At 34.8% G+C, this 17,170-nt stretch overlaps 1 protein-coding gene across 1 annotated transcript in view; it reads right to left on the reverse strand.

The window, feature by feature from the left end:
• The window catches only part of LOC115437275 (regulator of G-protein signaling 11-like), a 29,391-nt gene extending 14,406 nt beyond the window's left edge, over nt 1-14,985 (reverse strand). Inside the window, 8 exon segments of the mRNA XM_030160464.1 lie at nt 4,220-4,301; nt 9,580-9,656; nt 9,747-9,805; nt 10,010-10,061; nt 10,303-10,409; nt 14,219-14,269; nt 14,494-14,590; nt 14,840-14,985. Coding sequence (XP_030016324.1) covers nt 4,220-4,301; nt 9,580-9,656; nt 9,747-9,805; nt 10,010-10,061; nt 10,303-10,409; nt 14,219-14,269; nt 14,494-14,590; nt 14,840-14,902 — 588 coding nt within the window. The 5' untranslated portion in view covers nt 14,903-14,985.
• Between the last annotated feature and the right edge of the window lie 2,185 nt (nt 14,986-17,170).

Here is a 17,170-nt window from a genome sequence, read left to right on the forward strand (position 1 = left end):
GACCTCTGATGGGTTTTATACTCTGTTACTCTGTGTTTTTCTTTAGCAGCTGCTTTTATGATTTAGTTGGGATGTTATGGTGAATATAATATACAATACTATATTATGGTGTTTATATTATAGAAATTAGATAGATAGATTTAGATATTATATTATATATACATTCACGGAAAACTTTATTAGACCACGCTTGTTTTCCCTCAATTTCTTGTTCATTTTAATGCCTGGTCCTAGTAAAGGTACATTTTATTGGACAAATATAATGATAACAACAAAAAGAACTCATAAGAGTTTAATTAAGAGTGATTAATCTTTGAATTTAGAGGGATTCATCTTTGAAATGGCCTGGACAGTCAATTATAAAGTCTAAACAATTAAAAACTTTAAAAAGATATACAAAATTAACTATCACTCACAAATATAGAGCTCAGGATTGACACATTGGTACATTTTTTTTAAAATAAATATAATAATAACAACAAAACTAGCTCAAAAGAGTTTAATTTAAGACCGATTAATCTTTGAAATGGCCTGGACAATCGATTATAACAGTCTAAAACAATTAAAACTTCTAAAAAGATGTACAAATGAACTATTATTCAAAATATAGAGCTCAGGATTGGACACATTGGTACATTGGTTAGAAAAAATATAATATAACAACAAAAATAGCTCATAAAGTTAATTTAGAGGGATTCATCTTTGGAATGGCCTGAAAGATCGATTAACACAGTCTAAAACAATTAAACTTTTAAAAAAGATGGACAAAATATAGCGCTCAGGATTACACTTGGTACATTTGTTTGAAAAAAATATAATAATAACAACAAAATAGTTCATAAGAGTTTAATTTAAGAGCGATTAATCTTTGAATTTAGTAGGACTCATCTTTGAAATGGCCCTGGACGATCGATTATAACAGCCTAAAACAATTAAAACCTTTAAAAAGATGTACAAAATTAACTATCACTCAAAAATATAGAGCTCAGGATTGACACATTGGTACATTTTTTTTGAATAAATATAATATAACAACAAAAATTGCTCATAAGAGTTAATTAAGAGCGATTAATCTTGAAATGACCTGGAAGATCGATTAAAACAGTCCTAAAATTAGACTTAGAAAACAGGCGGCTTGACTGAAACTGTTGAACATAAGTCAGGTAATAAAACCAACATAGATTTTTACATCAAGATCCGTAATATAATGAGGAAATCTGAACAATATATTTGTTAATATTGTTAGAAGGGGCAAAAAAAGCCATAACCCGAAATGGATGTGCGAGGATCCCCAATACTTTTGGACTAGACACATTGAAACATTGGTACATTGTTTGAAAAAATATAATAATAACAACAAAACATAGCTCATAAGAGTTTAATTTAGAGGGATTAGTCCTTGGAATGGCCTGGAAGAGCGATTAAAACAGTCTACAATTATAACTTTTAAAAAGATGTACAAAATTAACTATCACTTCAAAAATATAGAGCTCAGGATTGACACATTGTACATTTTTTTAATAAATATAATAATAACAAAAATAGCCCATAAGAGTTTAATTTAAGAGCGATTAATTTTGAAATGGCCTGGAAGATCGATTAAAACAGTTTAAAACAATTAAACCTTTAAAAAAGATGTACAAAATTAACTATTATTCAAAAATATAGAGCTCAGGATTGACACATTGGTACATTTGTTTGAAAAAATGTAATAATAACAACAAAAATAGCTCATATGAGTTTAATTTCAGAGCTGATATCTGGTCATTTTCCATGTTTTCTTGGTAAAACCAAAATCACTTCAGTTCTACATCAATATCTATGGCATTGTACTGACAAAAACAGTGCTTTTAGGCATTCCATGTTTTCTTTTCTGTCTGTTTTAGTCACATGATACACACTGGAGTTAGTACGTGATTGCATAACCATTGTTTCTGATGACTTTTGATAGTCTAATAATTTTTTCCGTGACTGCAGTAGTAATGTAGACTACAGTTAGCCAACAATACCAATTATTAGTAATCTAGAAGACAGATAATCAAAATACATTTACAGTAAAATGAAAAGTGTCCATTAAATCTAATATTAGATATGATTGTCAAATAAAAAAAATAGAAATCAATAATGTATCAGTAATGATTATTAGCAGCTTTCAGATTCTACTTGAAAAACTAATAATTTAGTGCCGGTAAATACATGTTTTTCCTCATTTTCCAACTCATAGGCTCTCAGTTTCTGCATGGAATTAATTAGGTAGACATTATTCCAACTTACAGAGTCATGACTACAAACAGGCAGCAAAAATAGATTTGGATTATATTTATTTTCCAGCATATTGTTTAAAAAATCAGAGAAATACCCGTAATTATAAAATGCTGAATATCTCATATGATAATCAGCCAAGTCAGGGACATAGTATATTCACACTTAGTATATTTTTAAGTGCTGAAATAATAATTAAAATAATTAATTTTGATATCATTGTATACTGTTGATGATTGTTCTTGCAGTCTGTCCTCATGTCTTTTTGTGGTTGTAATGGAACACTAGCATGCATTTTAATCAAACATGCCTTGCGTTATGTGTTCTAAATAGCACATGTCAATCAAGTACAAGAGTATTTTCAATAATGCTTTTATTTATTTATTATTTATCAGTTTTGCTGCTTTTTCATGCATAAACTTTAATCTTTTGCTACTGTTTTTAGGTTTAAACTGTGAAATCTGCCAAGCGTCAACAGATGAAATAGTGTTTTGGAAACATCTGACGCAACAATGTTGACTGTCAGTTGAACCAATAAATTGAATGAAGTAAACTACCTTTGACTTAGAAACAGGCGGCTTGAACTGAAACTGTTGAATATAAGTCAAGGTAATAAAAACCAACATAGATTTTTACATCAAGATCCGTAAATATAATGAGGAAATCTGAACAATATATTTTGTTAATATTATTAGAAGGGGCAAAAAAAAGCCATAACCCGAAAATGGATGTGCGAGGATCCCCCAATACTTTTGGACTAGACACATGTTGTGAACAAAATTTATGGCATGGAAAGGCTGACCTTCTCATTAAGACTCACTGCGGACAAATCTAAAAAAAATATTGGGAAAAATGAGATGTTTATATTAATCAAAGAAATTACTGAAACATGTATAATCTAATCTGTATGCTTATTTTGACTTTTGCTTAATTTGTCCTGAACCTTTCTGTATTTTATTCGTCTAAAGGTTGAATCTAGATGCTCTAACTGTTGTGGTCTGTTTTTACCCCACCCCCCGAAAGGGAGGCAAGGGGTATCGTTTTTGTTGTTTGTGATTGTTAACACTTTAGCAGCAAAACTATTGATTGAATTCATATCAAATTGGGTTTATAAATTGCCAGTGACCCAGAATAGATGTCATTACATTTTGGGAAAAGTAAGTCAAAGTTCCAATTTTTTATGAATTTTTAAAATCCTTTTTTTTCCCCCATTTACTTACAATGGACAAAATTTCAAATTGCTATTAAAACGTCAATTTTAACTCAATTCACTTAAAACGTTACAGAGATATAGATACTAATTTTAGACATCACTCTGCAAAATATCTAAGTGTCGGCTTGTTTTTGAAATTTTTTGTTGCTATTTTTTTTTCTTTTCCCAGTTACTTACAATGGGCAAAATTTCAAATGTCAACATCAATTTTTTTTTCAGTTTACTTCAAACTTGGCAAATATATAATTTTTATATTTAACAAATATTGAATATGGATGAAAGAGTGGATAAATGCCAAATAAGCTACATATGTGCGGGGGGGGGGGGGGGGGGGGGGGTGGGGGTTGTTGTACCTGGCACCACTTGTTCGTTTATTTGTTTGTTTTTGTATACTGTAAATTTGTATAAAATAAAGTATATAAAAAAAAATCAGTAAATATAAAACTCAACTAATTAAAAGTACACAAAATCAGAACAGATATACAAAATAATCAGTCACTTCAATTAAAAAAAGCTTTATGTTAATCATCCAGTATTATTAAAGTGATGTTCTAACAATATCATTAGTTTGTAAAATAACCTATCCATGTTAATTAAGTCTATCTGTAGTGTAGTTTTTAGCTGTATTCAGTGGGATAGTGCTGTTTGTGTTCTGTTCTATGTATGGTGGTGCTGTAGGTAAGGTGCAATATAACATGATACAGTCCAATAATAAACAGTACAGTGCGATGAAAGTGAACGTACCGGGGGTCTGTTGATGAGCCAGTACGCCTGCTCCTGACATTCTAGAACAATGCGGTCAGCCTTCCGCCGCTGTTTGGAGGCTCTAAACATAAATCACACTGTTACTGTATGTGTGTGTGTGTGTGTGTGTAAGGCTGTGAGAGTGCTTCATTATGTTATGGGGACCTACAGCTGTTCACACAGTCGCTTGTAAGGACTCGGTTCCATTATTGGAACAAAATGTAAGTCCAAATGTGCAGGTGTGAAACAAGAAATATCACCAGAGGTCACAGGAAAGACAAGAATCTCCAAGTAGGTCATTTAATTGTCTTGGATATAGGAAATGTGTAGATCTGAAACACCTTCAGGTATTCGAGAAGTACAGCAGAAGTGAGTCGGCAACTGTTGACTTTATCGACAACTGTTTTTAGAATTGATTCAGTTTGAATAATTTTGAAGAAACAAAGTTCAAATTCTCTGCTTGTATTTTCTTACATGTGATTACTTTCTGGTGTCTTTGTCTCCATTCTCAAGTGAATATTTTTGGACAAAAGTGACTGATATTTCATCATGAGTTTTGGGATGGATGGATGGATGGATGGATGGATGGATGGATGGATGGATGGATGGATGGATGGATGGATGGATAGATAGATAGATAGATAGATAGATAGATAGATAGATAGATAGATAGATAGATAGATAGATAGATAGATAGATAGATAGATAGATAGATAGATAGATAGATAGATAGATGACCTACTTAAACAATGTTCAGCCTTTTCTCTCTCAGGTCCCCATAACATCAGTCATCACATTTGCAGGTTAACATTATTCTCAGGTTGGTTTTAGTTTAATGATAGTGTCAAAAACATGAACATAAGTCAGTCTAATAACAGAACATACACTATATTGCCAAAAGTATTTGCTCACCTGCCTTGACTTGCATATGAATTTCAGTGCCATCCCATTCCTAGTCTATGGGGTTCAATATGACGTGGGTCCACCCTTTGCAGCTGTAACAGCTTCAACTCTTCTGGGAAGGCTGTCCACAAGGTTTAGGAGTGTGTTCATGGGAATTTTGGACCATTCTTCCAGAAGCGCATTTGTGAGGTCACACACTGATGTTGGACAGAAGGCCTGGCTCTCAGTCTCCGCTCTAATTCATCCCAAAGGTGTTCTATGGGGTTGAGGTCAGGACTCTGTGCAGGCCAGTCCAGTTCATCCACACCAGACTCTGTCATCCATGTCTTTATGGACCTTGCTTTGTGCACTGGTGCACAGTCATGTTGGAAGAGGAAGGGGCCACGCTCCAAACTGTTCCCACAAAGTTGGGAGCATGGAATTGTCCAAATGTCTTGGTATGCTGAAGCATTCCCAGTTCCTTTCACTGGAACTAAGGGGCCAAGCCCAGCTCCTGAAAAACAACCCCACACCATAATCCCCCCTCCACCAAACTTTACACTTGGCACAATGTGGTCCGACAAGTATCGTTCTCCTGGCGACCGCCAAACCCAGACCCGTCCATCAGATTGCCAGATGGAGAAGTGTGACTGGTCACTCCAGAGAAGGCGCCTCCACTGCTCTAGAGTCCAGTGGCAGCGTGCTTTACACCACTGCATCCGGCGCTTTGCATTGCACTTGGTGATGTATGGCTTGGATGCAGCTGCTCGGCCATGGAAACCCATTCCATGAAGCTCTCTGTGCACTGTTCTGGAGCTAATCTGAAGGCCACATGAAGTTTGGAGGTCTGTAGCGATTGACTCTGCAGAAAGTTGGCGACCTCTTCGCACTATGCGCCTCAGCATCCGCTGACCCCGCTCCGTCAGTTTACGTGGCCTACCACTCGTGGCTGAGGTTGCTGTCGTTCCCAAACACTTCCACTTTCTTATAATACAGCTGACAGTTGACTGTGGAATATTTAGGAGTGAGGAAATTTCACGACTGGATTTGTTGCACAGGTGGCATCCTATCACAGTTCCATGCTGGAATTCACTGAGCTCCTGAGAGCGACCCATTCTGTCACAAATGTTTGTAAAAACAGTCTGCCTGCCTAGGTGCTGGATTTTACACACCTGTGGCCATGGAAGTGATTGGAACACCTGATTCTGATTATTTGGATGGGTGAGCGAATACTTTTGGCAATATAGTGTAAGTCAGCATAATAACAGAACATAAGTCAGTTTAATAACAGAACATAAGTCGGTATAATAACAGAACATAAGTCAGTTTAATAACAGAACACAAGTCGGTATAATAACAGAACATAAGTCGGTATAATAACAGAACATAAGTCAGTTTAATAACAGAACACAAGTCGGTATAATAACAGAACATAAGTCGGTATAATAACAGAACATAAGTCAGTTTAATTACAGAACATAAGTTGGTATAATAACAGAACATAAGTCAGTTTAATAACAGAACATAAGTCGGTATAATAACAGAACATAAGTCAGTCTAATAACAGAACATAAGTCAGTTTAATAACAGAACATAAGTCAGTCTAATAACAGAACATAAGTCAGTCTAATAACAGAACATAAGTCAGTTTAATAACAGAACATAAGTCAGTCTAATAACAGAACATAAGTCGGTATAATAACAGAACATAAGTCAGTTTAATAACAGAACATAAGTCGGTATAATAACAGAACATAAGTCAGTTTAATAACAGAACATAAGTCAGTCTAATAACAGAACATAAGTCAGTCTAATAACAGAACATAAGTCGGTATAATAACAGAACATAAGTCAGTTTAATAACAGAACATAAGTCGGTATAATAACAGAACATAAGTCAGTTTAATAACAGAACATAAGTCAGTCTAATAACAGAACATAAGTCGGTATAATAACAGAACATAAGTCAGTCTAATAACAGAACATAAGTCAGTTTAATAACAGAACATAAGTCGGTATAATAACAGAACATAAGTCAGTCTAATAACAGAACATAAGTCAGTTTAATAACAGAACATAAGTCAGTCTAATAACAGAACATAAGTCAGTCTAATAACAGAACATAAGTCAGTTTAATAACAGAACATAAGTCAGTCTAATAATAGAACATAAGTCAGTCTAATAACAGAACATAAGTCAGTTTAATAATAGAACATAAGTCGGTATAATAACAGAACATAAGTCAGTTTAATAACAGAACATAAGTCAGTCTAATAACAGAACATAAGTCGGTATAATAACAGAACATAAGTCAGTTTAATAACAGAACATAAGTCGGTATAATAACAGAACATAAGTCAGTTTAATAACAGAACATAAGTCAGTCTAATAACAGAACATAAGTCAGTCTAATAACAGAACATAAGTCGGTATAATAACAGAACATAAGTCAGTTTAATAACAGAACATAAGTCGGTATAATAACAGAACATAAGTCAGTCTAATAACAGAACATAAGTCGGTATAATAACAGAACATAAGTCAGTTTAATAACAGAACATAAGTCAGTCTAATAACAGAACATAAGTCGGTATAATAACAGAACATAAGTCAGTCTAATAACAGAACATAAGTCAGTCTAATAACAGAACATAAGTCGGTATAATAACAGAACATAAGTCGGTTTAATAACAGAACATAAGTCGGTTTAATAACAGAACATAAGTCGGTATAATAACAGAACATAAGTCGGTTTAATAACAGAACATAAGTCGGTTTAATAACAGAACACAAGTCGGTATAATAACAGAACATAAGTCAGTTTAATAACAGAACATAAGTCAGTCTAATAACAGAACATAAGTCAGTCATAACGAAATAAGTCAGTCTAATAACAGAACATAAGTCGGTTAATAACAGACATAAGTCGGGTCAATAAACAGAACCATAAGTCGGTTTAATAACAGAACATAAGTCGGTTTAATAACAGAACACAAGTCGGTATAATAACAGAACATAAGTCAGTTTAATAACAGAACATAAGTCAGTCTAATAACAGAACATAAGTCAGTTTAATAACAGAACATAAGTCAGTTTAATAACAGAACATAAGTCAGTCTAATAACAGAACATAAGTCAGTCTAATAACAGAACATAAGTCAGTCTAATAACAGAACATAAGTCAGTTTAATAACAGAACATAAGTCAGTCTAATAACAGAACATAAGTCGGTATAATAACAGAACATAAGTCGGTTTAATAACAGAACACAAGTCGGTATAATAACAGAACATAAGTCGGTATAATAACAGAACATAAGTCAGTCTAATAACAGAACATAAGTCAGTCTAATAACAGAACATAAGTCAGTCTAATAACAGAACATAAGTCTGTATAATAACAGAACATAAGTCAGTTTAATAACAGAACATAAGTCAGTCTAATAACAGAACATAAGTCAGTTAATAACAGAACATAAGTCGGTTTAATAACAGAACACAAGTCGGTATAATAACAGAACATAAGTCGGTATAATAACAGAACATAAGTCAGTCTAATAACAGAACATAAGTCAGTCTAATAACAGAACATAAGTCAGTTTAATAACAGAACATAAGTCAGTCTAATAACAGAACATAAGTCAGTTTAATAACAGAACATAAGTCAGTTTAATAACAGAACATAAGTCAGTTTAATAACAGAACATAAGTCGGTATAATAACAGAACATAAGTCAGTCTAATAACAGAACATAAGTCGGTTTAATAACAGAACATAAGTCGGTTTAATAACAGAACACAAGTCGGTATAATAACAGAACATAAGTCAGTCTAATAACAGAACATAAGTCAGTCTAATAACAGAACATAAGTCAGTTTAATAACAGAACATAAGTCAGTCTAATAACAGAACATAAGTCAGTCTAATAACAGAACATAAGTCAGTCTAATAACAGAACATAAGTCAGTCTAATAACAGAACATAAGTCAGTTTAATAACAGAACATAAGTCAGTCTAATAACAGAACATAAGTCGGTATAATAAAAGAACATAAGTCAGTCTAATAACAGAACATAAGTCAGTTTAATAACAGAACATAAGTCAGTCTAATAACAGAACATAAGTCGGTATAATAACAGAACATAAGTCAGTTTAATAACAGAACATAAGTCAGTCTAATAACAGAACATAAGTCAGTCTAATAACAGAACATAAGTCGGTATAATAACAGAACATAAGTCAGTTTAATAACAGAACATAAGTCAGTCTAATAACAGAACATAAGTCAGTTTAATAACAGAACATAAGTCAGTCTAATAACAGAACATAAGTCGGTATAATAACAGAACATAAGTCAGTTTAATAACAGAACATAAGTCAGTCTAATAACAGAACATAAGTCAGTCTAATAACAGAACATAAGTCAGTCTAATGTCCCGTTCACACCTGGATGGACTGTGTTTGTGTGGGTGAGTGTACCTGAGTTGTTCTCTGGCTTGCATCACCACAAAGTCCCAGGTGTGGTTGATCCTCTTGTGCAATAAGCTGTACCTCTCCTAAAATAGTGAAGGGAAAAAGAAAATGAAAAAAAACAAATATGAACGCATCCATCATCTGTGCTCAAACATATAAAGTCCCACTCTCACCTTTTCATATTCCATCAGTTCTCCTTGTTTTCTTATGTTCTTTTTAGCCAGGTAGATAGCTGATTGGATTTAAGGAGGAAAGAATTATTAAAAAAAAAAAAGAACGGGTTGTGTGTTGATAGACGTCATATTTTTTTCTTCTATCCTACCTTTAAATGCTTTATTATTTATCTCCACCTTATTAAACTTTAATATGAAGCAGAGGATGTTTGATGGTTGATGACTGTTGCCTATTTATGTCTAGTTTTAAAGCCTGGTCTTACCATAGTCCAGCTCTGAGGCAGGCCACCGGGTGCTAGTCCAGAAATAAGGTGTCTGAGAGCAAAAAGTGACATTTATTTTTTAAATTCTAACTGACTGGTCTTAATTTAAGTGATGAAAAAGGGTTTTTTCAGGCAGTGACAGATGGATAGGGGGATTAGGAAGTGAGCCAGTGGAATGGAAAGGGAGATAGACGGACACACACAGAGAAAAGATTGTAGCTGTGAGTTTTAGAAGTGGATGGAGAGGCGGGGGGATAAAAAAGCAGGTAGTTAAGGTGGGATGGGGGTCCGACCTGGAAGCGGTACGGTGTCTCGTCAGGTCGTAACACTAGAGACCGTGGTTCCTTTAGTGGGTAGATGTACCCATATCTGACCAGCATGTCACCCACGTGCAGAGCCTCTGTTAAAAACCACAAGAGAAAATTCCACACCTTTAACCCTTTCAGGCATGAATTATGAGAACCTTCATCAAGATTTTTTTTCCTGAGTGTTTTTATTCCTCTTTAGGCATGAAAAAAACAATGTGATTGATTTAATGAACCTATTTTTCATGGCGCTACAAAAATGTCCACTCAGCTGAACACCATGTGTTTAATTTTTTAAGCAAAGAAACATGCATTTACTGACATACAGATAGATAGATAGATAGATAGATAGATAGATAGATAGATAGATAGATAGATAGATAGATAGATAGATAGATAGATAGATAGATAGATAGATAGATAGATAGATAGATAGATAGATAGATAGATAGATGTACTTCATTTATCCCAAATTAGGAAATTACAGTGTGGCAGCAGCATGACACATATTCAATAACAATATATAATACCATGGATGGATGGATGGATGGATGGAAGGAAGGAAGGAAGGAAGGAAGGAAGGAAGGAAGGAAGGAAGGATGGATGGATGGAAGGAAGAAAGGAAGGATGGATGGATGGAAGGAAGGATGGATGGAGGAAGGAAGGAAGGAAGGATGGATGGATGGATGGATGGATGGAAGGATGGATGGAGGAAGGAAGGAAGGAAGGAAGGAAGGAAGGAAGGATGGATGGATGGATGGATGGAGGAAGGAAGGAAAGAAGGAAGGAAGGAAGGAAGGATGGATGGATGGATGGATGGATGGATGGAAGGAAGGAAGGATGGATGGATGGATGGATGGAAGGATGGAAGGAAGGATGGATGGATGGATGGATGGATGGGAGGAAGGGAGGGAGGGAGGAAGGATGGATGGAAGAAGGAGGGAGGGAGGAAGGAAGGATGGATGGATGGATGATGGATGGACGGATGGACGGACGGACGGAAGGAAGGAAGGAAGGATGGATGGATGGATGGATGGATGATGGATGGATGGATGAATGGAAAGAAGGAAGGAAGGAAGGAAGGAAGGAAGGAAGGATGGAAGTTTCAACTCCACCACCACCACACACCATGATGGAAACATGCTGAGGTTTGTTGATCATTAGGGATCTGCTCGTTGTATAATTACGTCACATCCATCTTATCTGTGATTGGTTTACTCAGTGCCTGTTAGTCCCGCCTTCATATTTGGATTCAAGCCTCATGATTACAGATGGATTTCTCATTGAGACAGGCGGATAGCTGGCCAGGCTATTGATTTTTAACATAACAACATAAAATTTGGAAAAATTGTTATGTCCTGCAATAACGCACTATGGTTGAAAGTTTGAATTTCAGAGTATTTCTATGAGTGTCCTATAAAGGGATAAGGCTTCAGTAGTTGCTCTTTCATTGGACATCTGCACAAAACTTCACCGATATTTACTAAATATCGAAAAAACAGAAGTACGTAATGTCGGTTTTTCCATTAAATCACAAATGCGATGATTTGTTTATTTATTATCACGAGATGACACAAGAAGTCATTCCATAAACATGGCAACAAACGTAAATATGGTTTTGATTTACAGATATATTCATTATTATTATATATTACCCCTCTATCTGGTATTAAATTAAAAAATGATTGGGTTTCCTGGTGTGTCCACGCATACTATGGCATGTTTCTTCTTCTTCACTTCTTGTAACATCCGTCAACATCCGTTTTTTTTAATTCACCTGACTCTAGTTGCAAAAAAAAGTCTTTCCATTGCAGTTTTGTGTGATATACCATTTGCACTACGCCCAAAAAACCACCTCTTGCCAGCTCAAAAACTTTTAATCAAAAAATGAGACTTTCAGCGAAATTGTCATTTTTCCATTAGGTAAATTTTTATGCACAAGTTATATTTGCGCAATTTGAGGGTCAATGGAAAAGCGACTAATGACCTCTTTATGGCGTATCTTCAAAGCTACATGATAATTTTAACCCATAAAGACCCAGCTCTACTTTTGTAAATGTTCCCAAATGAATTTTTCTGTAGACTGAAGCTTTCTTAAGTGATTTATCACCATTTATTATAATATTATCCTCTGTATTTTGCAGTCTTTTCAGTGAAAATCAGGTATTTTCCTATATTTAACTCACTCAAGTTCAAGGGTTATTAAATCAGAAACGGAGAAACCTGAAGAAAAAGTGACTTTTTCAGCAAAGATATCAATAATTGAATGTAAAACCAAGTGTTTCCATCCACTGTCATTCATCAAATTCCATGAGTTTTACTAGTGAATCAATGTTGTAGAAGATGACGATGTTTCCACGGTAACTACGGAGCCTCTGAATGTCCAAATGGGTCATATCTGATGACCATGAAAAGACGACAAACTGTATTTTACACCAATTATTTACATGTATTGATAGAATTAGTGGCTCAACAGATATTAAACATTTTAGATCAGTAGATGATTTTGGTCATCAGTGGATGTTTGGTATTTTATGGGTTAATAGCCTAGATCAGGGGTGTCAAACTCATTTTAGTTCAGTTCCACATTCAGCTAAATTTGATCTGCAGTGAGCTGGACCAGTAAATAATAACATAATAATATAGAAATAATGTCAATTCCAAACTTTTCTCTATGTTTAAGAGCGAAAAAAGTTAATTTACATTATGAACAGGTTTACATCTACAAACTATCCTTTCAAAAGATGTGAATAACATGAACAAACTGAAAAAATAAGTGTAATTTTAACAATATTCTGCCTCAGTTTATCATTTACACATGTACGTTATAACTTACAGATCACAGTGGATCTACAAACGCACAAAATATGTAATAACAGACAGAATATTGTTAAAATTGTACTTACTTCTCTTAAGACATTTCAGGTTGTTCACATTTTTTGTGAAATTATTCTTTGTTTGAGTGTAAATACATGAAAATATTTACATTTACAAAGAGAAACATTTGGAGTTGTCATTATTTATATGTTATTATGATAGTATTTTATCGACTGTAGATTGAATTGGTCTGAATGTGGAACCTGAACTAAAAGGATTGTTACTATCTTAGTGTAATTTTTGCATTTCATAAATTCATCCAAAGGGCCGGACTGGAGCCTTTGGCAGGCTGGATTTAGTCCCCGGGCCGCATGTTTGACACCTGTGGCCTAAAAAGACATTAGGGTTAAGTCTTCTACTGTGGGTGCTAAATAATCAGAATAAGTCACTTGGAATAAAATCTAAAATTCTTATGATCAGACGTCTAGTGTCAGCAATCTGCCTCAAATCAAGGCTCTGTCCCAGTGATGAAATGCACCATCAATCTTCAGTCTTTCCTCATTTGTTAAAGAGCCCTACTTTTATGACTGACAGCTACCAAAAAAAGCTGCGCGATGCATTTTAATCAGCTCTTACCACTCCTTTCCCATGCTGCCTGACTCTTTCCCTCGAGCCTAGTCTGAGGTAAAAATTTAAAAAAAAATAAAAAAAATTTTAAAAAAAAGAAAGAAAGAAAGAGAAAGAGAGAGACCAGCAGGCTACTTTTTCCAGACGCTAATTTAGTTCAGGTACACTCAAGTCTCCTGAGGTGAAAACGTCCACAGAGACAGTAATCAAAGCCAGATCATCAGGTGAGTTAATCAAACTTGTTTCCTTGGCGGCTCACCCCATTCCTGTTTACTGGAAACAGCAACCCCCTCAGTACACACACACACACACACACAACCACGTCAGCTCAGAGGAAACACCCAATCCTGACAACACACTAGCAACAACACACAACAGCACTATCAAACTGAAACAGGGAGTCACAACAAATCCTCTTTTCTACAACACACACATACAATGTACATTAAATCTTACTCACCCTCTTCATTTATAGTGTATTTCTGGATCAACCAGTCAATGATATCCCGGCCTGCAGAAACAGGAGGAGAGAAAAGATTAGAAAAAGAGGACAAACTTACTTCCTCTACTTTGCAAAGCAGACAGTATTCTCCAAAATACACTGATGCATTATGCATAGCCACTGGGACAAACACAGGCTGCAATGTGCATGTCCACACACACACACACACACACACATACACATACACATACACACACAGATGCTAATACACACTGACACAGACACACACACACCTGTCATTGCATGGGGAATGACAGTGATCAGGAGCCTTTGGTTTCTCATCTTCATGCCCATGTCAGGGTCCTGCATGGCCACAATCACTTTCTCCATCTGTCGGCGGGGACGCGCACACACAGTGACATGAACATGAAAACACAGTTAAAACAGTCATAAATCATACAGTGGCATTAGATAAATGCATATATTTATTTCTTCCACAGTCCGTTTTTATTTCTTGTGTCCGAGCTGCATGTTTCCTGAATGACACAGGGTTGTTATTGTAATAATATCTCTCGTGCAAATATTCACATAATGTAAAACAAAACAAAACCAAAAAAATAACAAATTATGAATACCGACCTTTCGAAAGCATGTCATTTGCTCCCGGTGCCACCCTCCTTTTGCGAGGGTGTTGATGGTCATCTTTCAGGATGCTTGGGATCACTCGACGGGACGATATAAAGTGCAAGAGTGAACTGCTGTCGGGGGCGCGCATCTGAGAGTGCACGGCTTGCGTTTCCTTTTTTTAACTCCCCATCCAGCGGTGCCGTGCGCGGCGGGCGCGCCCCGGTGTAGATTAGAGAGGATTACACCGGGCCGAAGTGATTTTCAGTATGTTTATATAGACATATCCGGATCCTGTCCGCTGAAAACATCTCATACATCTCCACAGGCTCAGTAGAGTATATGTTGTTTATCTGCCACTCTCAGTCTAAAGCTGTTAAAGACATGAGGCCGAAAGTGAGGAGAAACTGCGTCAAATGACACCAAACCTTTAAAACATAGAGATGATATAAGCTCATTTACCAACATAATCACAAACATTAAGAATAAGCCTAACAACTACACATATAGGCTGCAACATGTGTTTAAAAAAAAAAAAAAAAAAAAATATATATATATATATATATATAAAGCGATAAAGCACTTTGTGACCCTGTCTGTGAAAAGTGCTCTATAAATAAAATTTACTTACTTACTTACTTAATTTACTTATATTAATATATAGTAGTAGTAGTATCACATAGGCTTAGTTTTCAGTCATTTCAGTCCGCTGAGTCCCATATTTAACCATTCAAGCGACTGACAAAAAAGATTTTTTTCTACATTTAACCTTTCCCACATGATTTATCATTTATTTAGATTCCATTTATTACCATATTTATACAGTGCATTTTGCATTTTTCCGTGAAAATCAGGTATTTTTCTATTTATTTAATTCACTGAGCATGGAGATGTTCATTAAAGCTCCAAATGAGTTCAAAGGTTATTAAATCAGAAACAGAGAAACCTGAAAAAAAAAAAGACTTTTTCAGCAAAGGTATCAATAATTGAATGTAAAACCAAGTCTCTCCCACCACTGTGATTGATCCAAATCAATGAGTTTTACTGGTGAATCAATGTTGTAGAAGATGACGGTGTTTCCACGGTAACTATGAAGCCTCTGAACGCCCAAATGGTAAAAAAAAAAATTTAAAAATTCAAAGGTTATTATATCAAAAAACAGAAAATTGAAGAAAAGTGACCTTTTCAGCTAAAGTTATACCTATTTGAGCAGAAGTAGCACTTTTATTTGTCAAACTACAATGGTTTTATTGGTGATTCATGCTTTTTGGAGCAAGCAGCTATTCAAATGTTTGGGGGTTAAAAATTAATCAGTCATATGTCAAAATCTCCACACTTTTTAAACACTTTTATAGAGACTTTAATCTCAATTTAACCCCTTGTCAAAATAAATGTTGTTTTTTTCATAGTTTGTACACTGTAAATGAATTACATTTCAGATAATTTGTTTATCTGGCTCATCCTTTGGTGTGCTGTTTGTGCCCAGAGGAGCATTATTCAATAGCCAAAATCAATCAGTCAATCAATCTATCACTAAACTGTCCATTCTACTGGCAATTTAAAGCACACTAATTACTATAAACAATGATATACAATCATTAAGAACAAATTCAGTGGCACAGCCTGGAAAGAACAAGACTGCAAGCCTAGAATGAAGCACCTGAGAGAAATGACAAAAATAAATCTCTGGGGTCTGTTACCCATTAAACAGGATTAAGGTTAAAGGCAGACAGCAACATAGTCTCAAATCCATGTAGTTCAGTGGCACATTTTCCCAAATATTGTCTATTCAAACATTACTTACATACTGAAAAATGCGTATGCGAGAACCAGTAATTTTTTATTTATTTTTTCATGTTTGTTAAACCACTCCGCTATTCCGCATTGATATAATAATGCATTTTATGGGCTCAGGAGTAGTTATTTATTTAATTAACTATTTATTAATTTAAACCTCAAAAAGTTTTAAGTCGATTTGATCACTTTCATTTGTTATGGTCAAAATGTATTGTAGGTTTATTGTAGTTTTTCTCGTTCAGGTCATTTAGTTCATTCATGAGATAAAAGAAAGACACAGAAAAAGAAAATGTGCTTTTACATGTCAGCAAATTGACCATGTTATAAATGATAAGGAGCAGAAAGAACGAACTGTTAATCTCTTAAAGAAAAAAAAAAAAAACTGTAGTAATTTCAAACAGAATTGTGAAATCAACCTTTTAATACAATATCCACCATCACAAAAAAAAAACAAAAACAAAAAACAAAAAAAATCAAACAATTTATTCTTTCTTTCTCATTTCTTCAGCAGCCAAGCACTTAAAAAAACGGACAAAAAAGCTTAAAATA

This window comes from Sphaeramia orbicularis, chromosome 17 (assembly GCF_902148855.1).
Source record: "Sphaeramia orbicularis chromosome 17, fSphaOr1.1, whole genome shotgun sequence".
Lineage (NCBI taxonomy): Eukaryota > Metazoa > Chordata > Actinopteri > Kurtiformes > Apogonidae > Sphaeramia > Sphaeramia orbicularis.